Below are 24,680 nucleotides of genomic sequence, written 5' to 3'. Positions count from 1 at the left end.
ATAACAATAGCAAAAATTTTATTTCTCCTGCACAATGCTTTATTGTAAGAAAAAATGTGCAATTAATAGACTTAATCAAAAAACACTATCTGCGAAATTACGCATGGAACAACATATAAGCATTCCTCTTTAAATAAATTTAAATACTTTTCACATAAATTTATTATGAAAACATGATTGTTTTTAGAAAATCATAAGATGCATTTATAACTCCCCAACTTATAAATGATCGCATACAATTTAAATGCACACCTTTGTAAAATGATATTACTCTTCTATCTCTTGCGACATATACTTCACGAATAACTGTCATAAATTTCTCAAAATTACCACCTATTTTTGACTGCATATGTATTTTTATTACATTTATAGGATAAAATACAGTACTTGTGAAACCACCAATTAAAGCACCATTAATAAAACTTGTAAATAATGACTCTTGTTCACCAATGTATGCTTTTGATTGTTCTTTGAGAATAAAGAACATGAAATTGGAACAACTATTTCTATATATAATTGGTACTAATCCACGATAACATTCTGATATACCATAATTTTTTAATAAATATTTAAATGCATGCGAAGTATTTTTAAATTTATCATGATACCGCCAATCCTGGAGCAATGTTTGTACTCTTTCAAGGGGCATAAGTATAGCCTCAACAGTACCAGCAAAATGCGCTGCTATTATTCTACTTAATATATCATTATTTGTTAATGTGCACAAACGTTCTTTACAACCTTCATACATACTAAACATTACACTAACCGAAAGAGTTTTCTGACAAAGAGGTGGTAAGATCCCACGGTATAATAATCTTATTCCCTCTTTAGATATCTGACGAAACGCAGTATTGGCTGGAACATCTTCCAAAATCTGTTACAATAACAGAAATTTATTTATTTAATATGTATATTCTGATGTTTAAAATATTACAAAATAATTTATTTTATACATACCTGTCTAAATATAATCTTATTAATAGGAAAAGTAATAGATACATTAATTACTGCAGCACCCCATCCACAAACAAATTCTTTACAATCATTATTATTAAGTGTTAATAATGATCTTAGTGAGACATTTTGTGAAGCAATGTTACTCATATTAATACTTTGCGTAATAATTTGTTCAGACTATAATTTAGTAGCAACCAATCATAATTATATCTTTTATACCATTTCCTCCTTACATCGTTCGAATTAAATAAATCGTTTACCTATAATTAATAGGTAAATAATATGATTTCAATATGTAAAACATTTCATTATTATTCATATTATGTAATTTTTATACACCCTGTAACATTTATACGCTCAATATATGTACAATTTTGTAAATATATAACTCACATTTTATGCAATTCATATTCAGCCCATGTCGCTTTATATGTACCATAAATCCGACATAAATATGCTTTTTGGTTCACCAAATTTCCAACTCGCATTTCTTTCTTAAGTACTACGAACAGTACTGATTATTCAAACGTCGGCTTATGTCAAGATTTTAATCTTTAATTTTCTTTTTCTTTGCATAACCAGATACGACACCAATTAGTTATATACATATGTGAATCAATCAAAGTTACAAAATATCAAACTTCAAAATACATTTCTTGATACACATAATCGGAAAAATGTTATTCACAGAATATTAATTACATTTTTATTTATTTGTAAAACATGACCGTAGAAAGGGAGAGAGAGAGAGAGAGAGAAGGCGAGAGAGAGAGAGAGAGAGAAAGAGTAGGGGAATTTCTATTGCAATTTGCAATGGAAATGTGACAAAATATTAGATTAACAAAAATTAATTTTTCTTAATAAAATATTAAAATAAAAATATGAATCATGTAAAACATCTGTTTAGATATTTCTAATTGATATTAAACATTGATATTAAAAATTGATATTAAGCATGTAAACAAAATTGTTTAATATTATTTTATTATTGATCGATTATAGATATTAAAATTTCTGAACATAAAAACATGTAAATATATCTATGTGTATGTGTGCGTGTCGTATCCACATGTATATAAGATCCATTTCTTATATTGTACATGAGTTCAATTTTTCGTAATGGTAGTAGCATAGAATTAAACTTTGTCCTAATTTCATAAAAGTTGATTACTTCTTTTCTGTTTTGTCTTAAATTTTATTTTAGGGTGTAAAAATAATTTCTAAGTTCATTTTATTATATTGGAAATAAATATTTCGTAAAATTTGTGTATTAACGTGAATTTTGAAAATGCTCCGAATTACAAATTATATTGGACTAAAACCCTCAAATTTTATTAAAATCATTAACTCGAATGCCAGGTAAATTGTTTTTCTTTGAAATATAATAATACATTAGCATTTTATGCTATTGTTAAAGGTATGTGTCATATAAAAGTATCCAACAATTATCTGTCAGAAGATAGCAGACTGCTCTGCATATTCCATATATTTCACATTTTCTGACACTTTCTAAAATAATTGGCAAAAATTATTTTGTGTATGTTAATTAAATTATTATTAAATTATTATATACGAATTTATAAATTTGTATTTCAACTATTTATATTTATGTAAAATATGTTAACTAATTGGACTTTGGATAAATATGATATATATATATGTAAACGGAATGTATATTTTGACTTGATAAGATGATACTTAGATACATAAAAATTAAAAACAGTTGTTATTCATACAATTTGATGAATAACGGACAAATTCAATCAATAATCATCAATTTCATTATTGTATGCAACTATAATATATTTATATAAATAATTTTTTAAAATGCAATAAATATTATCAATACATTATATATAAAAAAAGTTAATAATATGTATATATATATCTATCTGTGATATAAAAGTGACAAAAAAATTATGTAATTGAATCCTTAATTTAAAATTTAATCTAAGTAATAAATTATTTGATATTTACTTATCTAATATGACGTATTTTAGATGTTTTGCAACACAAGCTGCTGTAAAAAATGCACCCGAAGAAAAGCAGGAAAAAAATATAGATTCAAAATCTCAATCTTTTGTTAAGAATATTTTCCTTGGTCAATTAGAGACTACTCAAACATTTCCATTTCCAGATGTTTTGAATGAAGAACAACTTGACACATTAAAGTTAATAATAGATCCCATAGAAAAATTTTTTGAGGTAACAAGGTTCTAACAAAAATATGAGAAACCTCTCAGAAATTTATCAATTTAATTTAAATTTTTATTCTTTTAGAAAGTAAATGATCCAATGAAGAATGATGAAAATGCATCGATAGATGGAAAAATTTTACAGACAATGTGGGAGCTTGGAGTGTTTGGTCTCCAAGTTCCTCAGAAATATGGTGGACTAGGATTAACTAATACGCAATATAGTAGATGTGTTGAAATATGTGGATATCACGACTTAGGTATTAGTATTGTGTTAGGTGCACATCAAAGTATAGGGTTCAAGGTATATATTTATTTATTTATGATAACCCATATAAAAATAATAATTTAAATAATTTAATTTAATCCATATAGGCTATACTTTTATATGGTACCCCAGAACAAAAAGAAAAATATCTTCCAAGAGTTTGCAGTGGAGATTATGCAGCATTTTGCCTCACAGAACCAAGCAGTGGTTCAGATGCTGGCTCAATTCGTTCTCGTGCAATAAAGTCAACAGATGGCTCACATTATGTCTTAAATGGCAATAAAATTTGGATATCAAATGGTGGTTTAGCAGAAATAATGACAGTTTTTGCACAAGTCCCTATGAAAGATCCAAAAACTGGTGAAATTAAGGATAAAGTTACAGCATTTATTGTTGAAAAATCCTTTGGTGGGGTAACAAGCGGGCCACCAGAAAAAAAGATGGGTATTAAATGTAGTAATACAGCAGAAGTAAATTTTGAAAACGTTAAAATACCAGCAGAGAATGTTATAAGGAGCGAAGGACAAGGTTTCTCGGTATAAGTAGATTTTAATAAAATTTTTTTACAAATTGTTTAAACAATATTTATTAAACACTTTGTATTTTATCAGGTTGCAATGAATGTTTTAAATAATGGTCGATTTGGTATGGCTGCTGCTCTTTCCGGAACTATGCGTTATTGTATCAAAAAAGCAGTGGAACATGCAACACAACGAGTACAATTTGGACACACGATAGATTATTACGGAAGTATACAGGAAAAATTAGGACATATGGCGATGTTACACTATGTAGCTGAGAGTCTTGCATATTCAATTGCGGGAAACATGGATAATGGAAGTCAGGATTATTATTTGGAAGCTGCAATTTCTAAAGTGAGATTCTAGTACAAAAAAAATAAAATTTAATAATTTGTTTATTTTTTTAGTTCAAAACAATTGTTTCAGTGTTTTGCATCGGAAGCTGCATGGTGGGTTTGTGACGAAGCTATTCAAATACTCGGTGGAATGGGATATATGAAAGATACTGGTCTCGAACGAGTTCTGCGAGATTTACGTGTCTTTAGAATTTTTGAAGGAACCAATGATGTCCTCCGTATTTTTGTTGTACTTTCTGGGCTTCAATCTGCAGGCATACATTTGCGACAAATAATGTCAGCATTTAAAATTCCTACCATCAATTTGGGATTGATCTTTGAAGAACTAAGCAAAAGAGCTATGCGAACAATTGGGTTGTCATCAACGCGTAATCTTATGCACTTAGTTCATCCTAATTTAGACAAAAGTGCTGCATTGTGTGCTAAGGTTTATATTAATTCATAGTACTATGACATAAATATATTAATATTTAATTGATATTGATTGATTTTTGCAGAGCATAGAAACTTTTGGTCAAAGCATAGAAAGTGCCATTGTCAGATATGGACCAAATAATATTGTGGAGCAACAATTTGTTCTTAACAGATTAGCTCAAGCAGCATTTGATATATACACTATGGCTATTGTATTAAGCAGAGCAACTACATCTGCAAACAAAAAACTTCCAAGTATGGAGCATGAACTTCTTATGGCAGAAACTTGGTGTTCTGTGGTAAGCATATAATCTTATTGATATATACTCAATTTTATTTATTTTATATATATATATTTTATACTTTATTTTTATTAAATTAACTATTATATTATAGGCATCCCGTCGTGCGAATTCTAATTTGAAATTTGATAAACAATTAAATGTATTTACTAATTTAACCAAAATTTCAAAGAACATGTGTGATGCCGGTGGATGTGTTCAACTAAACCCACTATGTTTTTAATGATACGTTCAGACATTGAATAATTAATGTACAATAATTAACAACTTATATAATATTAGAAATATTAAATCTGTAACAATACTGAAATTTTTTTGATATTTTTACACAAAAGAGATATTGTAAATAAACTGTTATAAAGAATATACACATGAAAGAAGATGCTGTTTATTTTTCATTAAATCTCACAAAATAGTGAATTGAATGCTTAAGAAATAGAGTAATGTACAGTAAGTTTGTGTGTGGAGGTTTTTTTATAATAAATTAAATGCAAGTAGAATTTTTCTGTATCATACATTTAAAAATGTTTGATAACATTCCTCCTATTTACGTTTTCATTAAATGCGATATTAAATATAAGAAAAAAAGTACCATAGTATTTTAATTTATAATTAACATTAACTCTTGATTATCTTCTTTTAATCGTAATATAAATGCACAATTTAACAATATCACAACATTACACAAAGGTAAGAATATACTTTCTGATCATTTCTTTATCTGTCTATAATATGGAAGCACATAGAGAATATAGCCATTGTATCATTTAACTTTTACAGCATCCATATAAGACATTAATAACATTAATCGTTAGGTGAAGTACATGCAAAAACAAAATTTGTGTATTTCGTATTATAAGAAGTATTACACTTAAGTTTGAGATTCAAATTATCAATTTTTTCTTTAGAATTTACAAAACGGAAACTATCATTAATTACACATATATTCAACGTTTTTGATTGTATAAAAATCAGTAATGAAATAATATTTAATACTTGATCTTTCAGCATCTAAAAGTTTACAACTGTTTAGAACTTGATAATAAATGTATTGCATTTCAACTATACATTGGCAGTGTTTTTCTCCAATTCATGATAATTAGTGATAAACCAATTTGAGTCTCAAACTTTAAGCTATTTAAAATATTTAACATGTATAATAAATGCCATTCAAACGTAAATAAAGTGGTATGAAACTATTATGATGAGGTATGATTTTATTATTGAATGTTTAGAACATGAAATTGGAAAGAATTTATCATTACTGACAGATACAACTGTGATCCATAACTTTTCAGAAAAATAGAATATTAGATTATTTCTTAGTGTTTGTGTTACTCCAGGTATGCAATCTTATCTTTAAAAACATATGAATTCTATAACACAAACTCACAATCTGTTAATATATGTATTTGTGTGTTTCCCCTATGTACTATACCTTATGGTCTAATAAGCCTTTATAAGAATATTAGTAAATATACTATCACAAATAAAAAGAAGCACTAATAAAGTCAAATAAGAATCAATATATTAAAGTGTATAAACGAAGAACGATTTTATGATCAATATAATAATTTTTTAATACCATTATCATCTGATAAATTCTCCACTCTTCCACATTACTTTTAGTTTTTATATCACAACCCTGATATTCCTTTATAAGAAAATAACATTGTTTGTATTTTATTAAGTTGTCGACAATGTAATGAGTCAACTTGAATTCATTGGAATAAAACTGACTCAAATATTGTCTAATTAATGTATTGATAATTTGTTTCCTGAGAAATATTTTTACGACTTTATGATCCGTCTATCTATCATGTTTCTACGAAAATAATAACAATGGAAATACAATTTTCTGTATATATTTTTTAATACACAAAAATGTGTTATATCTTAATATCCTAAGTGATAATATTTTATAAATGTGAATAGTAATTGTATTTTAATTAATTCTTTCTGTACATGTAAATTATCGTTTAAATTAGGGCATTTGTAAAACAATATACTCAAAAATTACTTTCCAAAACATGTGCTGTTCTAGTATTTTATGTTTAAGTAAAATCCTTCTTTCGTTGCATGTTGTTACTCCACATAAATTACCTTCATAAGAAACTGCATATGTAGTGAACTAATTAATAATTTAAAATATTATCTGTAATTATGATTCTTTTTAATATGAAATTTATAAATATAATTATAAGAACTTCCAAGTACAAAGTAGTAAATGATAGGGAAATAAAGTTTGTTAATGATTGAGATTAGCTCTAATTAAAATACTAATTTTATAGGAAATACATGGAATTCATAGCAATAAAATAAACATCACATGACTGAAAATTAGTTTTATATTTTTTATGCTATCTTATATTTAGCTGCTCAAAAAGATATGAAAGGGCTTTAATCTTTCATTAATACCATTTTAATATTATTTTCACGATATTTATAGCACACAAATCACAATAGAAGTAGAATATATTTGTTTTAAATTTAACATGATAAAATTAATTATTTGAATAAATCATCAATTTTATATAACTTTATATGAATTGTTTTTTATAATACTTCAAATATATATGAAAGAGATATCTATACATAATAAAAAAAATACACTACTATAAATCAAGCTATGTATTATTCTATATTAAAAATTTAAGATCAAAACTTATTAACTTAAAAATCAATGATTTTGTATCATTAGTTACCACATATGTACTTACAAGCTTATAGATTTTTAATGACACAGTATCACTACCTGGAGTAACTTAGAAGAGTTAGGAAAGCTAACCCTGTGCTATAGACAAGTTTTTAAATATTTGTCCATTCCAAGCAACTGAGATACAATAATGCTGCAATAACTGAACTAAAAGTTCTCGTTCATCCAACATTTCTATATGTTCGATTCGACTACGGTCATCTAGAGGCAGTGAATCATAGACCTCTACCATTGTCCATGCATTAGAGCCTTCCCAACTGTTTATTGTAAAGCTGAAATGTACATTTTTAAGTTGTATTTTTGATAAAATGGTTATTACTTTTAAGGTAATACACAAAGGAAATATAACAAAATTAGAGTACCGTCTTTGTTGAGTTTCCAAAGATTCACAATCCTCTACACCTGCCAACAAACATCCACGACTACGTAGATTGGACAACATAACTTGACCAAATTTATCCTTCATGTTCACTTGCTCGTAATTAACAAAAATACTATTTGGAAACTTTCCAGCAAGCCATTTTAATAATGCAGAAACTGCACTTGTGTCTATATATACTAAGACACATTCTGCAAGGAACATGGTTGGAAGATTAAAATTAACTTCTGCTTGTGTTAACTTATTAACAAGTTCAGATATGTGTCGCAGATCTATTCCCACCAAGTGATAATTGGCAGCATGTAGATCTGTTGTTGAAAACCTAATTTCTCCATCTGCAAAGTGAACTCTAACTAAAAAGAATCTATATATAAAGACAAAAATTACAAAATTAAATATACTCTACCTTCTGTATTTAACATATCTATTAATTGTTTATGTTTTTTGATGTGATAACATTTTCGAGCAGTAATGTTAGGAAAATCAAGTTCAATAAAATTTGCTGGACACTTTCCTGCTTCTTTAAGTCTCCAATAGAGAGTATCAAATCCAGCACCCAAGTTTATAACTTGCCCCTTTTCACCAGATAGCTACATTTATCATAAATTAATGTTATCTGTGTGTTATAGGTAAACTTATTTAGGTGTATACATTTATATTAATAATTTATGTTTATTTTATAATATAAAATTGAGATATATATTATTATATATATATATAATGAAACTAAAATATTCATCCTATCATGACATTCACATTCTTTATTCCGCGTAAATTAATGATTATAAAAGTTAATAAACGATTATAATGATTGTGTACATAGCTGCATATACATAGATTGCCTACGATTCTAATTAATTATAGTAGTTAAAGAAGAAAAATAAAAGTATTTCTATCTTTTATTAACTAAAAAGAGACGAAAGATCGTTTAATAATTATAAACACAATTTTCAATTGTTCGTTATTTTTATAGAAAAAGATGCGTTGTCTGCACTAGATTAACCTATTTTAATGTTTCATGGTAAAAAGAGAACTTTGAAAATTAGGACAGGGCCTCGGCCAGGTCAAGGTTTCCGGCATTGTATGTCCTTTGCTACTCAAATCAGCTGTATCCCGGATTGTTTCTATTATGTTCTAGGTTATGCGAATTTTGAAATTGCAATAGTGAAATTCAAAGAAAGCGGAATTAAATACCTTAAGGAATTTATCAACGAACACTTCAATCCCCTTTACTCTTGCGTAATAACCACGATTGATTTCCGGAGCTTTCCGACCAGGTTGTTTTACGAAAAAGTTAATAAATGGATCGGACCAGTAACCAAGTTGAACCGCATATCTTTTACACTCACTTGCATCGTCATTAGTGGCCTGTATGGCCTCATCATCAGCCATATCTTTGATCATTACACCAATTTTGGTTCACTTCAGTTATGATAAATCATTATTCGACGTTTTCTTTATGTAGAAACCGTTACTTGTCACTCATAGAAAACTGCACAAGCGACCATACTGCTTAAGACTGTGTAGAGATTGCCGTAGATTCGCATCTACTTGCGGCGCAAGCTTGCGCCTGCTGTGCGGGTTATCTGACAGTAGGGGTATCCCCTAACCATCAACTTATACCTTAATAGATATTGTACATATCTGTAGAAAATATTAATGTATCTCATTATAGCTTACTATTGTGTATGACTTATTTTATTTACAATATCCATTAATACCATTAATTATACATGAGCTAAATTAATCAATACAATTTCCACATAATGTTTCCTGAAAATATTTTGTACAAAAAACGAAATCAATAATTATAACTAATATTGAATAAAATACTCTTCCTTTTCTACCATCTTTATTTATTAGATATTAAGTGAGAACAGTATAATTTCAATAGTATGGGTAATTATTTATGTATCATAAATATTAAATAAATACAGTAAAGGATAATTTAATTAATATAAGGAAACATATATGTAGGTACGCAAATGTAATTGTAAAATTACTAAATTTTGTTTACAAATTGAAATGGATTATCTGTAAATGGGTAATAAATAAGACTTATGTATCTTTTGATCTTAATGAATGTATTCAAACACAATGTCTGACATTTTTTTAAATTAAAAATGTATATAATGATAGTACGATTGCATATTATATATGTTTCTGTATATAAGTATACGAAGATACAAATTAATATATATAAAATGTATAAATATGTAATTATCTTTTGCAACATTTCTTGACCAATAGTTCTATAAAATGTAAAGATATCCTTTTACATCTTTGTTAAAATAATATGTATTTTAAAGATAATCAATCACAGCTACTCATATATATGTTACTAAATAAATTGAAGCTAATAATTGAGTACAAAATTAGTTAAGATACATATTAAAATAATAGATGTTATTAATAATTACAGAAGATTATACTTTAAATGATATTAATTTCATTCCAACATATATAAACAAATAGATAGGAGTATAATTTAGAAAAGTTTTATTTACTACTGACACATCATTAAAAAAGAGGCATGTAATCAGATTATATAAATTATGAAGCAGAAAACATGTTGGAATATAATGTTATCTAACAAAATTCCAAAATATTTAAAAAAGTAGCAAAGCTATGAGTGATACAGTTTGAGATATATTAAAAATATAAAAAATTAGAAAGGACTAGCGAGTATCATTTTTCATTCTTTTCATAGTTTACAGTTTTTAAACTTTTATATAGAATATGTAAATAATTATTGTCTGCTTTTTGATATAATTACTGCTCTACATCGGATTTTTTAATAGCTGGTTTTGAAGCTGTGGGTTTTGTTTTTCTTTTAGGTGGAACTGGTGCATCAGAAGTACTAGATGATACTGTCTCAGGAACAGTGATATCAGTAACAGGTGTTTGTGACGATTTTATACCTTTTTTAACAACTTTTACAGGCTTTTTTTGTTTACTTGAAGAACTACTGTCTACTGCACTATCATCTGGTCCTTCTTCTGATTTTGTTTTTGTTTTCTTTGTAATCTTTTTTACTACTTTTTTGGCTACTTTTTTTTCACCATCACCATCAGTTGCTTCCATAGGTTCCACTTCTGACACTGACTTTTCTGTAGATTTTCTTCCAATCTTTTTCACTATTTTCTCTTGATCTGTTGGATCTGGCTGTGCAGTTTTTTGAATACTTGTTGAAGGTGCATTTAATTCTTTTGTTCTTAATGGCCTAACTGGAGTTTTGTCTGATGGTGCTGATTCAGTTACTTCATGCTCTGATGGAGTTTCAGTTGATTCTGTTATTTGTTTTATATTCCCCTTAGATTCACCTCTGTCAGGTTCACCTTCTTTACTTTGTTGTTCTAATTCTATTGTTTGTTCCTGCACTGATTTCTCTGGTATATTTAAATTTTCTGAAGATAATATAGGTGTTTCAGTAAGTTGAGTTTCAACTTGCTCTATTGACAATAAGCTCTGTGGAGTTTCTTCTAATTGGCTTAATTTATTGGCAGTATCGATACTCATTGCAGTTGTGGAATTATCCAAATTTAATTTTTCTTTATTTTGTGTAAAATTAATTGAAGATGTCGAACCATTTATATGTACCTTATCTTCTGTTTCCGTTAAATGAACAGGTGTAATTGTAGAGGAAAGAATTTCTTGCGGCATTATCTGAGAATCTGACATAGATTCTTTTGGTTCCACTTGTAATACAGATTCTGCAACTTGGATAGGAACAGGGCTAACTGTTAGAATTTCAGAAGCAGTTAGGAATTCTTTTGCATGTTTTTCATCTCTAAGGTCTGGTTGTTTTATTTCTTGGGTATCTACTGTAATTTCAAGAATTTTTACATTTTCTAACTCGCTTTTAATTTCTTTTTGTGAGGTAATTACTTTTTGTTCTTCAATGGAAGAAGATTGAACTAAGTTAGATGGTTCTATAGATACAGTTGTCTGTTGTGGAATTTCTTTTAATAATGAACTTGTACTTGAAGTTGTATTGAGTTCTGCAACTTTTTTATGAGATGTTTGCATTGATAAATTTGTAGAAGAATCCATAAATATATCAGGTATTGCACTTCCTGATTTTGTTGAAAATTTTTGGGAAATATCTTCACTCTCTTCATCTCCCGATAATTTAGGTACATTTGTTATAGGAACATCATTAACTACAGATTGTTCTTCCGTATTACAGGTAGTTGCCTGAGCTAAATAAGAAAAAATAATCATATTACATACTCATATAAATAAATATTTTTTTTCTATTATCTTTCTATTATATATATATAAAATAGATTATAGAAATGTAATTGAATACATTTCTTATTTAATAATTCTTATATCTAAATTTTACTATTTTAAAAAATAAGTTTGGATAATTTCTATATGAACATAAAAATAATAAGCAATGCATATTAAAAATATATACAAATAATACTTTATGTAAATACATATGTAAAATATACTTAGATAAAATTCTAATCCTAATATAAAGAATATAATGATTGCGATTGAAACTGTTATTGCAAAAGTGCTCTTATGAAATATTATTTAGTATAATATATATATGGAATGTGAATATTTAAGATTAATTTAAAGCACATGGAATATAGAATTAGTATTTTTACATTACACAAGCATCAGAAATGTAATGTTAAAAAAGAAGATGATGTAAAGATATCATGCATATGGTAATAACTATTTTATGTTTTAGTGCAGTATTAAATTTGTATTAAGCATGAAATATGCTCGAGGTGCTTTTGGTTTTAAGTACATATAAATAAGTTACATAAATACAATAGCGTTTTTTATAAACTACTCTAAAGAATTTAAAATAATCTATCAATGCAGATATATTGATAAAAGAGAATTAATATTAATGTATTTTATATTTCTTTGATTTATAAATTATAGAAATCAAAGTGATATGTAATATTAATATCTTAATGATATGATACAATTTATTACAGCATGTATTATTATATATGTAATATTACAGTATTATTGTAAAATGATTTTTAATAAGGCAAGTTTTAACATATACTGTGTATCAGTTTAGTTGTGTACCACAAACTTTTTTAATTTACTTAAAAATCGCGAATCGATGATGCGAGTTCTCAAAATATTTACCCCATTAAAGCAAAACGACATTACAAGACGTAGCAATGCTATGGCGCCAGGATCTGTTAGTTGCTGTCCTCTGTTCCTGTTTCAAACACTTAAACTTGATAAACTGTATAAAAAACATATATTTTTTCACTTGTTTAAATTATATAAAAATTCTCTAGTATATTATTAAATACAATTTGATATTTTGTTTAAATTAAATTCCTATAAAATTCAAGTCTTTACTTCCAAATATGAGTTTGAATGCCACATGCTGTATTAAAAAAGGGTGGGAGGCAAATAAAATCGCAAAGCATTTTTATAAAAACAGTTAATAGCTTTGCATTATGAGCACTTTAATTTTCTATTTTGTACACAGTTTCCATTATTATTAAAGATTCTTAATTGTAAAATCAAATTTCAAATTCTTTCAGCTTCAATATGTAATCGTAATTATCGTATAATAAAAATATTATTTCTAACTTAAGACTTTTGTTTCATTTTTATATCACCTGCAGTTGAATAATTTTTATAATCACAAAATATTTATAAAAAATAATTTTATACACATTTTGTAATACATACCAGTTTCTTTATCCACTTCATCTACAGATTCAGTAGATTGAATAGCTTCAGTGGTTTTAACAGATTCATCAGTCTTGTCAGTTGTAGCTTTTTCAGGTTTTTGCATTTCCTGCAAATCATGATATAGATATGTTCATGTGCAAATCATAATTTTATCAATTCATTATGTATTACTTAATTAATTACTTTAGGAGGGGACGGTAACCGTGGAGGCGCAAGAGCAAGTGTTTCACAAATTTTTTTCCATATATTGTCAAAACTATCGCGACCCATATAATCTATCTGACCTTGTTCCCAACTTTGTTTTCGCATATGTTCTTCTAATGCAATTTGTTCAGCGCTTCTGGGTTCACCTAATGTCATTTGAGCCAAGGCACCAGCTAGGCCAGCCTATGAAATCAGAAGAGATCTTCTTATTTAATAACTAGTAACATGATAGTAAAATGAAGTAATATAGGAATATAGATTAGAATTATATGAATATACATTCATATAAATTATTTTGTAAAGTTACCTTGCTTACATGTGATAGTAATATGATATAAATACATATACCACAAACATAAAACAATATAACATACAAATCTAGTGCAAATTGATAACACAATGATAATAGTAACATATTATATTTCTAGGAAACTATACCTTTTGAATAATTTTTAACAAATATCACTTTGATTAATAATTATGGGATAATGTAGAAGTAACTAGAAATGTAAAGAGCAGAAAATATTTATCAGCATTGTTAGAAATATTAAATAACAAAAACTTTATACTAAACAACTTTATTAAAGCTGCAAGTAATGTCCCAAAAAATACTAAATATACAAGCAATATATTCAAAATTATAATGCAAATATTTTAAAATATAATAAGAGAGTACTTTTAACTTTAATATAAAGAAAAATATATGGGAACAGTTACTTACATTTGAACTATTTGGATCATCCATTATGTGTAAATCAGATTGCGTTGCTACATTGTGGAAATCTGTACAAGGTTTGGAATCAGGATGAGGACTAGTAGATATTAGTGTGCTTGTCCGTTTGTCTGTAACGTTTATATTTTCATTTCGTTCAGTATTTTGCTTATTTGAGAGATTATTCTGATAAGCTATGTTATTTGGCATAGCTTGGTCATGATTAATATTGACATCTAAAGATTTACAAGTTTGGTTTTCTTGTCCATAATGTTGAACAAGTTGTTTATTATTTAAATTATCAAACATTTGACAATAACTACAATGATGATCAACATAAGCTTCATTATGTTGATGTTGTTTTATTTCTTCTGAAAATGATTTGTTACTATTATTAGAGGAATGTTTATACTCAATATGCTGATGTTGCATTATTTCTTCTGATACTAATCTATTACTATCATTGCAAGTACTTTGGGAAATATATTGGTTGTTAGTAGATTGATAATGGGATTCGCTAGAATGATGATATTGCATATTATGCACAGAAATATATTTTTCTATATTGTCTTGAGTTTGTTGATGATTAGATTCTACATTTAAAGTGGATGTATCATTGGAATTAGGAAACAAATGTTGTTGCTCAATTTCATTCATGAATTGATTAGACTGTACTTGATTATGGTGATTTTGCATATGTGAAGAAGACATATTTTCACTACATTGTTGATTATGATAGAATTCCCTGTTACATTCTGGTGATGACTGGCTCTGACATATAGATTTTGAACTTTCATTTAATATAGATATAGGTGAAGAACTATTGATTTTGAAATAATACTGTTGTCTTTTATTATTTTCTGCTTTATAGATAACTGAATCATTTGGTACATAATAATTTTCCCATGGATCTTGGAATTCTGAGAAGTCTGGTGGTTCTAAATATATGTCATTCTGTATTTTGTTTTGCATGTCCATGTAAGTGGGACTTCTTGGAAAAAAGGATTCAGAAGGCATAGGAATAAATTTGTGCCAAATTGGTGCCAATGTGCTGGTAGCCTATGCAAGCATCATGCCAAAACAGAAAAATGCACATTCAATTGGTTAGTAGAAAACTAATTTGACAGTGTCCATTTTTCTTGTACTTAATATTATAATAAATACTAAAAACTAATTAATCATATAGAATATTTTATAAGCTTAAACATTGAACTATTGTATTTAGATATATTAGGTTTATAAAAAATATATACTTATAGATTAAAAATAATTTATATTTTAGCATAAATTTAATACAGTACTAATTACAACTATAATAGACATTAAATAATATTATATGATGATAAAAATATATTAAATGTATGTTACAAACATAATAATAGAAGAGAAAAAATGGACACTGATCTACTAAAAAAATATATATAAAAATGAAGATTAAACATTAATAGCTGTAATATTTTAAACATTTATAAAAATGTGACGAAAAATTTTACTGGTCCTTTTTGCAACTTATACATATTTTATATCAATTCAGCTATTAATATTAATATTGAAAATGAAAAATAAATAAAAAGTCAAATATATTTTAAATGCAACAAAAAACAAATCATGTCAGAGAATTCCACTGCAACACATGTATGTACATATATATAATAATATATTTGTAATAAAAATTTTGTAAATAACTTATAATCGAGTAGCTTTTATTAGCACTGCTAATATTATTATTTAAAATAACAACATGCACATTCAATTTTATTAATACAAATTTTTTGACAAAAGAATTAATAAAGATTAGGAGATTAAACCTTTCAAATATCTTTTGAAATATTCTGATTATAATACAGTAATTTTTATATACATTATTTGTTATGTGCAATATATATACAATTTTAGCTATGTTTTATCAAGCATGTTTATGATTGTGCTTTTGAAATGTTATATATTCTATTTCTAGATATATTTAAAAAATTCTTACATATTTTATATGGTATTTTAACAAAAATAAAAGCACATTATCTAAACCTTACCTGTTTTCTTAATATTTAAGGCTATAGTGAGATTCAGAAAAGAATAAAGAAGGTTAATTACAAATTATATTCTAAATTATATTGAAGTCATCAGTGTAGTAGATTAATTTAAAAAATGGTCAGTCAAACTTACCATAATAGGTGATAATTGAGGATGAACTTTTTCACAAAATATGTTCCACCATAATTGCAATAATGGTTGCAAGTGTGAAGAATCCATAGGTGGTTGAACAATACCAGTCAAGGTGTCAAAATACTGTAACCATGGTTTTGTAATACCAATAAAATGTATTATTCTAACATCATGTCCAAACCTATCAAATAACAAAATTTATAATTACTTTATCTTCTACTTATGTATTACTCACATGAAAAGTTATACATGTGTATGTAAAGAAGTAAGAGAATTATAATAGAGTAAACCGATTTTCTTACTGCTTGAATGCAGGAAGATAAGAGTATGTAGCAGTAGAACACATATTATAGATAAACGGTAAATGTTTAGAAATATCTTTTTTAGCCCAATCACTAAAGTACATATTTAATAATCCTTGATCTCCGCCATCAAATGAACCTTTAGCAGCAGCAAATGCAGTAATAGAAGCAAAAGTTTGTTGGGATGGTCTGTATACAAATACACCAGAATTGAAACAATCAGGCCAACCAACGTCAGGAGCAGCAGACAGTTCTTCTCTTTCAAATAATTCATCACAATTTCTGATGACCTAACATACGCGCGATATAGAAAATAAAAGCACGAAATTCTTTTAAAATCCAAATAATCATGTCTTCATTAATATGAATCATTTTGCAAACTTACAAGTGTGTCTGCATCAAGGAACACACATTTTTCATATTGAGTCAATCTCCAGCAATGCAATTTGGTAAATGTAACACCCAATTCTGGTCTAGCTAAAAGTGCTAAATTAGCTTCATCCTTTGAATCAAGTACATTTACTTCCATTACAAAAGAAAAGATTGCTGATAATTTTTCCCTAAATACAATTAAAAAGAATATTTTAGCTGTATGTTGATACAAAAATGTTAATAGTCGTTTATCTTAAGCAACAATTATCAACTGCATCTAATGTGCAATTTAAATAAAAAAAAAATTTTTTAACGCTATCTTTTCATTCTTTGAACGATTTTCGAAAATTGAAGAATACGCAAACATTCAAGTATACTAATATAAGCCATTCAGAAATGAGTTTACCTCATGGTTTGTGTTACTCCAGGAGTAATCAAAACGGCCAATTCGTGCTTGGTACCAACTTGATGCAAAGAGTGTGCCAAAACTAAGGCTCCCAAAGAATAAGCGTCGTTGGTAGCTAATGTAACCCAGGCGTATCCTTGAAATTAAAATAGATTATTATCAGAATGATTGTAGAAAAATAATAGAACGATTATAATTAAAGAAAAAAAATAGTAGTTAATATTTCTTTGCAATTGTGTAAACAAATTGCAATGTTCGTGTGTGCAGTATTATGCACATAAATTGATAAGACATGTTTTATGTGTGAAAATAAGTGGTCATAGATGTCATAAATGTCATCAGTTTATAAGTGGTTGAAGCATTGAATTTTTAATTGTCTTCGACATTACATCATTAATAAACATTACAAGTAAAAATATATTCATCTAGTATACATACCTCATCAAAGATAACATTCTGAAATTTGTTGGTGTTATTCTGTTGTGTTTGTTATCTTCCTAATGATTACATAAATCTGATTACACAATTCTAACAATTGTCTAACGCAAAAACTAACTGTAATAGTAATACAAATAATGTACAACTATTACAAATTCTAAATTGCAATTTCGAAATGTTCCGAAAATAATCTCCCAATTTTTTACATTTATATATGTATGTTATACATTTATATTTTTATAAGTGTATTATATTCTTCAAAAAATATATTTTCGAATTAATTCGAAAAGTTACAAAAGTGCGCGTTCAATGCATCCATAAATATTTTCTAAAGTGATAAAAATAGAAGAAGACGCACATGCTAGAAATTCATTTGATCCAAGCAAGCGAACTTAAATGCGTTCAACTTGTTTTTCACCAATAAGAAATCCAACGATGCTGCTTTATTTATAACCCTTTCTATTTCTATTTCGTAAATGTCATCACGTCGTTCTCTCCGGCTAGTTGTTGAATCTCGAGAAATTTAGTTCCAAAATAAAAATATTATTTTTAGCTATTTATCTGAATACTACTTGTACTCTAGCGATAGGTTTGTTCGATAGGATATGCTCAAGAAACTACATTAGAATATATCATATACATGTAAAAGATAAAACATCTTACTATGCTCCCTTACGATAACTGATTATCTACTCTTCAAGTAGTTCTCAAATAATATTGAAAATAAGTATTTCTAATTTACATAACATCATCTAATACATAAATCCTAATCCCATACAATAAATGAGTGAATATTAGTTAATAGACCCATTTCTTTTTAATTGTAACATTATAGAACACCGTTACATCGGTAAAACAAAATATCAAGACTAAAATAGTAATGAATTTAGTTTTCGCTACAAAAAATCATCATTTAGATTAAATTAACATTAAATAGTATGTAAAAGAACCCTGTGAATTGTTAACATAAATTACTGGAATAAATGCCTTAATGGAGTTATAAATAAGCACTTATAATCATTCTCCGGAAGTATCCATCCCATAGCGCAAGAATCAGCACAGGATATCTGACTAAACTCGATCAATTTTTCGAACTTTATTACGCAGCATGTTTTACGAAACACAAAGTGGAACTACATCATATACGTAATAATTCTAGAATTATTTCATGTATATAGTCCCTCTCTCATAAGCCTTGAAAATATACCGTTCGCGTTTCTGGAAAGGCTGCGTTATATGTATTGACATTGAATGAGATATTAGGTTTCCTGCGCTAGGTGCATTTCACGAGATTATCATTATAATCACGGAAATGATACTTCAGCAAAATACCACTATTTAGTGTAATAAATTAAAGGTGCTCAATAATTGTCTAGTTATTGATAATTAGATACAGTGTCCATTAATATATAATATATAATAATTAATATTATATATATTATATATTAATATACAACAATTAATATTATATATATTACACATTAATATTATATATTAATATATAGTAATTATTATCATACAATTCACCGACGAATACTATTTGCATATCTAATTATACCATGATTTAGATGCTGATAATTTCACTATTTAAATTACAATCTAATTACGCAATTACATGGATATATGAAGAAAACGATTTTCGTTATCACTATATGGATTTTATATATTCAACATCTAACGTGGAATTCAATGAAATTACCGATAATGTAGAATTACAAATATTTGTCCATTTCTAATGTTTCATAAAAAATGAAGCAAGGGTAAGTAAAGTTTATTTCCACATCAAAGTTATAGTAATTAGTGTTTTTGTACTTCTAGCGGTGATCAATGTTAACTTACATCACTTACAAAATTAACATTTGATTATCAACTATGTATGTTGAGTGTTTGATATCATTTCAGAATTATTCCGATAATATCAGTATGATTTCATGATCTGATTTGTGGTTTCTCTTACAGAATATCATTGTTAACATTCTTTATCTGTCGTCAGGTTCAAAGAATTTATATGAAAGCAGATGACACTAAAGGCTTTAGTGAAATTAAATGCAACGAATGCAAAGAAATTGCGTGAATCATAGACGTAAAAAAATAATAAGGAGAATTGAGAAAGAGAATACATATAAGAGAAAAGCTGGGATTTCTGCTGCCGGTGTATTGCGAAAGATAACGCATTGAATCGCATCGAATCTTTCTATACACTTTTACATTACCTAGCACTATTTATGCTGGTGATCATGAAATACTAAATCAATAATCTAGATAAATTATAAAAATTGAATGCAATTTCAATCATTGTCATAATCACCAATAGAAATAATTTGAATTGTTCGATATCCTAGAATGAACACTTAAAATACAGTAAAAAATACTTTTGCATTAAATAGGTTTCTCATCTCTAATATTCGCTTATTGTTCTTACACAACAACATGAGAATATCAAGTTTGTTAATATGAATGTAACGCTCGATATTTCATCACATCTATCCAAAAAGAAATAAATAAATTTCTTTAGATAAACGCGAAAACTCGATTCGTCTTTTCTAAGAATATTTTGTGAGAATTACGGCAGTTCGTCGTATTTATTTCGTCACTTAATTACGTGTGGATCCAAGTTGGCCAATAGTCGATGGCCGGAAGAATCATATTAACCTGGTGTGTCACGATTTTGGCAATAGTGTCTCTCTATTTGTTTCCTGATGTGCCGACATTATCACAGGGCGTGTTAAAAGACACAAAACATTTATCTTGGCTATGAGAAAGGCGGTGCTCGTCTTCTCATATATTGTAATATGCAGACGAAACCCGAGAGGCAAACTGCCGGCATCGTTCTGCCACACAGGTTTATATTTATACAAGCCGGCTAGCTTATAATAGCAACCCAGCCTCGTGTTTGTACAAAATGCATTCATATACTTTGCCTTAGGTCAAGCACTTGTCTCCCAAGCCTGACCAGATTTCTTTACATGATTATACTTCAGACAGACGTATACGAATCGACACCTTCTCCTACGACGCGAATAATCCATTATTATCGTTCCTTATTTCGGAATAATGTGCATCCAGATAGTTTTCTCGATTACACGTATCTTCAATCACAATATCAGCATGAGATTCCATTACAATTAAGATATCAAAGTTTTTTGAATTTATACTAGATATATCGAAAAATGTTCTAGTTACTATTAGAATTGAAGCAATTCTAAGATTTCTAAATTCTAAAACTTTCAAAATTGAAATTACTATGACTTTTCTGAAACTCTTTCTTATTTAGCATTGCAAAAATTCTAACTTTGTAGCATATATGTATTAAGAAATTTTCTCGCTCTCTTTAGTATTTTTCGTTAAAAAACAATGAGTGTTTTTTCATTTCCTCTATCCTGTACGCATTATATTAACGAAAAACTTCAAGAATTTATAAATAGAAGTGTAAAAATTGAGTTACTGATGGAATTTTAGCAACCGTAGAGTACTGACGGAGCGTCCATTGTCTGGATCTAATTTTATCAACTTATTTGCTACGGGCAGTTATGCGGATGTAACATCGTGAAATTCTATGCCGAGTAGTTCATGGTATAGAGATCTGAGCAGATCATTTTAGACAGTTCTCGCTTTGAACTATTCATTTTTCTAATTACTTGTTACCTAGTTAGGTTTAATGTTGTCATTATCAAACCATTCTTTCATTTCTCCCTTTCGATATCATAATTGAAAGACGAAGATTGACCACTAGGGACTAGTCACCTTTATGTTTCATAACTATCCCGGATAGGTGGAGCTTAGAATTAAGGGGAAGGAAAAAGTAACAAGAAAGATCGTATTTAATTAGAAATCCGTTCTATAAAGAGGTACAGTGGGAATTGTAGAGTGCGTCTAGACATGTAGACGAACCTTGCAATCTAGAATTCCGGGTCCCGTCTAGACGAAGGTCAAGACTGAATCTATATAAAAATAGTGCACGGCTATTTCGCGTCAATTGTCGTGCAATGAACTTTCGTTTTAGCGTAACTGTATTAGTTGTAGCGGTGCACATTTTTATTTGGAGTAAAAGAATTTTAACTGCAATATTACAATACACAAATCATACAATATGGTAATTCGATTCTGATTTTTTAAATGACTAAAAGTTACTTTGTGACATAATCGATTTTTATTGAGAAGATAAATATTAAGTAAGAAAAGAAGTACCGAGTGAAACTACTTGCTTAATGTCACAATTTTCGTTTAATATATTATCTTTTCTTTTTATTCTTCATGAATGAAAATTCTTCGTAAATACATTGCGGCTCCCTGTTACATCATCGTAGCATGTCGATCGATAAACGCATTAATATCATCGTCGTAATAATATTAAGTAATTCTCGATTACAGAAATCATCAATTAAGTAATACGAATTAGGAGTAATTTCAAATGAAAATAAATATTTACAATATGAAATGGAGATAATAAAACGTGAGTCTTTTCGGTATGTACATATCTATTAAAAAAATATTGGATGCAAATATATAATGCAAATATATAATACAAATAGATAAGTTAAGTAAGTAATATATAAGACAAATAGACAAAATTACAGAAGCAAATTTTTCATGAAGTCGAATTTTACCGGGTTCGAAATAAATATAAAGAGATAGGGGATTTTGGCAAAGAGCCGCAATTTCTTCCCCTGACGGCTAAAAATAACCTACAGGAATACCACCGACTGTTATCTTATTTTATGTAGAAGGTATCTTGTTTCTAATGCACAAAACAATAAAAAAGAAGGAACCTGTGTTGTAAACGTACTTATGCTTCAAATAAATACAGTATACATATATCTAAATAAATCTACAAATTAATTTTATTTTTTAAATACAATGTTTTAAACATAATTATATAAACGCAATTTATTGTGTAATTATAAGAAATGAAATCATTGCAATTCATCAGATATTTTTATTTTATACTTCTAATTTTAAAAGGTGTGTCATGTTAGGTTTTTAAATATGGCCGCTCGATCATGTTCATAAGAATAGAATCACACGTTTTATTGGAAAAGAAAAAGGAATGGCGATAATTCAGTTCCTTATAATGTAACTTTAAACAATTAATTTTAAAATATAATTATGCGAAGAATAATTTATGTGAGAACACTATACATAACACAGAGTATAGAATATTAAATTCGCGCCAATCTATCAAAAAGTAAAAAAGAGATATCGCGCATGCGTCCAAAGGAAACATCGTGAAACTGAGCGCGAATTGGACCGATTTTCGCAAAATAAAACAAGACACATGCGTTTTGAGTTGTTATAATTAATGAAATAATTGTTCCTAACATAAATAGTAAATTAGACAGTCATAATGAAATAAAAATGTACACGTTTTTATGCATCCACATTTATGTTTTAGGAGGTTATTGTTCGTTGTCTATGGAAGATATAATTCATATGAAGGTCATTGGGTCAAGACCGGTTACCGGCTACGTTATCACACATCCCAATTGAGCTTTCAATGACTGTAACCTTAAGGCAAAGTATGTGAAAAAAGAAACGATCGAGATACATATATTGTTAAACTTAGACTTACCACCCATGATTGAAAAATTCGTATTTCTTTTTTAACGGACCGATTTTACACACTCAACACTTGCCGATGCCCGCACGACTAACAAGAAGCCGTACAGTACGCACTTCATCAATGCTACAAAACGAGTGACGACTTGCGACTCTCCTTCCATGTCACGTCGCTCTCCCCTCCTTTAAAACCGTTTATCCTCACTCTGTATTATCGACTGAAGATTCAGCAAGCACTACTACGCGAACAAAATATATATATATACATACTTTTATATGGTGTATATACAAGCATATGTACATATAATAACAGAAATCTTTTATTTTTTAATTTGTAAACTTCTGTCAATTGTTTATTAGTTTATCATTAATGATAGAAATGTTAATAAATGACAGTGAACTCCAAGTTCTGAAGCGATGTGTAACTTGTTCTAAATAATAAAATATTAATTTTTCATATATTCAATAAACATAGTTTGAACCTTTTTTAATTAAGAGTAATATAAATTCTACTTTAAAACTTCATCTTAAATTTGTTTATATACTTCGTGAACATTAAATGAACAAAAATATGCATAAAATAATATACAGAAGAAAGAGATTAAGTAAAGGAGCACTTACTCGGTCATTTATCTTATAAAATCGTACAAACCGAATAAAAATCAAAGTTGTAATAAACAAGTGCAGTACCACAAATGAGATACAGATAGTTACATGATACATATCAC

At 27.8% G+C, this 24,680-nt stretch overlaps 4 protein-coding genes across 9 annotated transcripts; 1 reads left to right on the top strand and 3 right to left on the bottom strand.

Annotated features, from left to right (window-relative positions):
* Positions 1-80: 80 nt before the first annotated feature.
* Positions 81-1,684, bottom strand: LOC117238176 (solute carrier family 25 member 51). The gene is made up of 3 exons (XM_033502853.1): positions 1,354-1,684; positions 961-1,220; positions 81-877 (listed from the first exon to the last, which is right to left on the bottom strand). Exons 2-3 carry the CDS (start codon positions 1,105-1,107, stop codon positions 164-166), a joined length of 861 nt encoding a protein of 286 aa, XP_033358744.1. The 5' UTR covers positions 1,108-1,220; positions 1,354-1,684; the 3' UTR covers positions 81-163.
* A 357-nt stretch (positions 1,685-2,041) lies between these two features.
* Positions 2,042-5,531, top strand: LOC117238208 (very long-chain specific acyl-CoA dehydrogenase, mitochondrial). Its single transcript, XM_033502914.1, has 8 exons — positions 2,042-2,319; positions 2,961-3,165; positions 3,241-3,459; positions 3,531-3,959; positions 4,035-4,298; positions 4,371-4,727; positions 4,798-5,013; positions 5,111-5,531. The coding sequence occupies exons 1-8, from the start codon at positions 2,249-2,251 to the stop codon at positions 5,237-5,239; spliced, it is 1,890 nt and encodes a 629-aa protein (XP_033358805.1). The 5' UTR covers positions 2,042-2,248; the 3' UTR covers positions 5,240-5,531.
* A 2,101-nt stretch (positions 5,532-7,632) lies between these two features.
* On the bottom strand, positions 7,633-9,674 carry LOC117238210 (leucine carboxyl methyltransferase 1). The gene is made up of 4 exons (XM_033502916.1): positions 9,306-9,674; positions 8,518-8,701; positions 8,095-8,446; positions 7,633-8,004 (listed from the first exon to the last, which is right to left on the bottom strand). The coding sequence occupies exons 1-4, from the start codon at positions 9,513-9,515 to the stop codon at positions 7,800-7,802; spliced, it is 951 nt and encodes a 316-aa protein (XP_033358807.1). The 5' UTR covers positions 9,516-9,674; the 3' UTR covers positions 7,633-7,799.
* Positions 9,675-10,174: 500 nt separating this feature from the next.
* LOC117238205 (serine/arginine repetitive matrix protein 2) lies at positions 10,175-24,154 on the bottom strand. 6 transcript variants are annotated; one of them, XR_004494141.1, is made up of 10 exons: positions 23,966-24,154; positions 17,959-18,094; positions 17,566-17,740; positions 17,181-17,470; positions 16,879-17,059; positions 14,725-15,774; positions 13,983-14,186; positions 13,797-13,905; positions 13,236-13,311; positions 11,992-12,313 (listed from the first exon to the last, which is right to left on the bottom strand). XR_004494141.1 is itself a non-coding variant. In XM_033502903.1 (9 exons), the coding sequence occupies exons 1-9, from the start codon at positions 23,970-23,972 to the stop codon at positions 10,884-10,886; spliced, it is 3,582 nt and encodes a 1,193-aa protein (XP_033358794.1). In that variant the 5' UTR covers positions 23,973-24,151; the 3' UTR covers positions 10,175-10,883. The 6 variants fall into 6 exon arrangements, 4 of the variants coding, with proteins under 4 accessions (XP_033358794.1, XP_033358795.1, XP_033358797.1 ...); XR_004494142.1 differs by having other exon boundaries at positions 12,302-12,313; positions 13,236-13,338; XM_033502903.1 differs by lacking the exon at positions 13,236-13,311 and having other exon boundaries at positions 10,175-12,313; positions 23,966-24,151.
* Between the last annotated feature and the right edge of the window lie 526 nt (positions 24,155-24,680).

Source organism: Bombus vosnesenskii, unplaced genomic scaffold (genome assembly GCF_011952255.1).
Source record: "Bombus vosnesenskii isolate JDL3184/JDL3185 unplaced genomic scaffold, Bvos_JDL3184-5_v1.1 scf7180000013444, whole genome shotgun sequence".
NCBI lineage: Eukaryota > Metazoa > Arthropoda > Insecta > Hymenoptera > Apidae > Bombus > Bombus vosnesenskii.
Note: the sequence above shows the minus strand (reverse complement) of the source record. Positions and strands in the feature narration are given on the sequence as shown.

Excerpts from the sequence above, each read along its gene's own strand:
- LOC117238176 (XM_033502853.1), bottom strand. The coding sequence starts at position 1,107 with ATGAGTAACATTGCTTCACAAAATGTCTCACTAAGATCATTATTAACA. Across the intron at positions 878-960 it reads ATAAGATTATATTTAGACAG|ATTTTGGAAGATGTTCCAGC; the intron begins GTATGTATAAAA and ends TTATTGTAACAG.
- LOC117238208 (XM_033502914.1), top strand. The coding sequence starts at position 2,249 with ATGCTCCGAATTACAAATTATATTGGACTAAAACCCTCAAATTTTATT. Across the intron at positions 3,960-4,034 it reads GCGAAGGACAAGGTTTCTCG|GTTGCAATGAATGTTTTAAA; the intron begins GTATAAGTAGAT and ends GTATTTTATCAG. Across the intron at positions 5,014-5,110 it reads CAGAAACTTGGTGTTCTGTG|GCATCCCGTCGTGCGAATTC; the intron begins GTAAGCATATAA and ends ATTATATTATAG.
- LOC117238210 (XM_033502916.1), bottom strand. The coding sequence starts at position 9,515 with ATGATCAAAGATATGGCTGATGATGAGGCCATACAGGCCACTAATGAC. Across the intron at positions 8,702-9,305 it reads TCGTTGATAAATTCCTTAAG|CTATCTGGTGAAAAGGGGCA; the intron begins GTATTTAATTCC and ends TGATAAATGTAG. Across the intron at positions 8,005-8,094 it reads TTGGAAACTCAACAAAGACG|CTTTACAATAAACAGTTGGG; the intron begins GTACTCTAATTT and ends TGTACATTTCAG.
- LOC117238205 (XM_033502903.1), bottom strand. Across the intron at positions 17,471-17,565 it reads TCCTTGATGCAGACACACTT|GTCATCAGAAATTGTGATGA; the intron begins GTAAGTTTGCAA and ends CGCGTATGTTAG. Across the intron at positions 14,187-14,724 it reads ATGATCCAAATAGTTCAAAT|GCTGGCCTAGCTGGTGCCTT; the intron begins GTAAGTAACTGT and ends CTGATTTCATAG.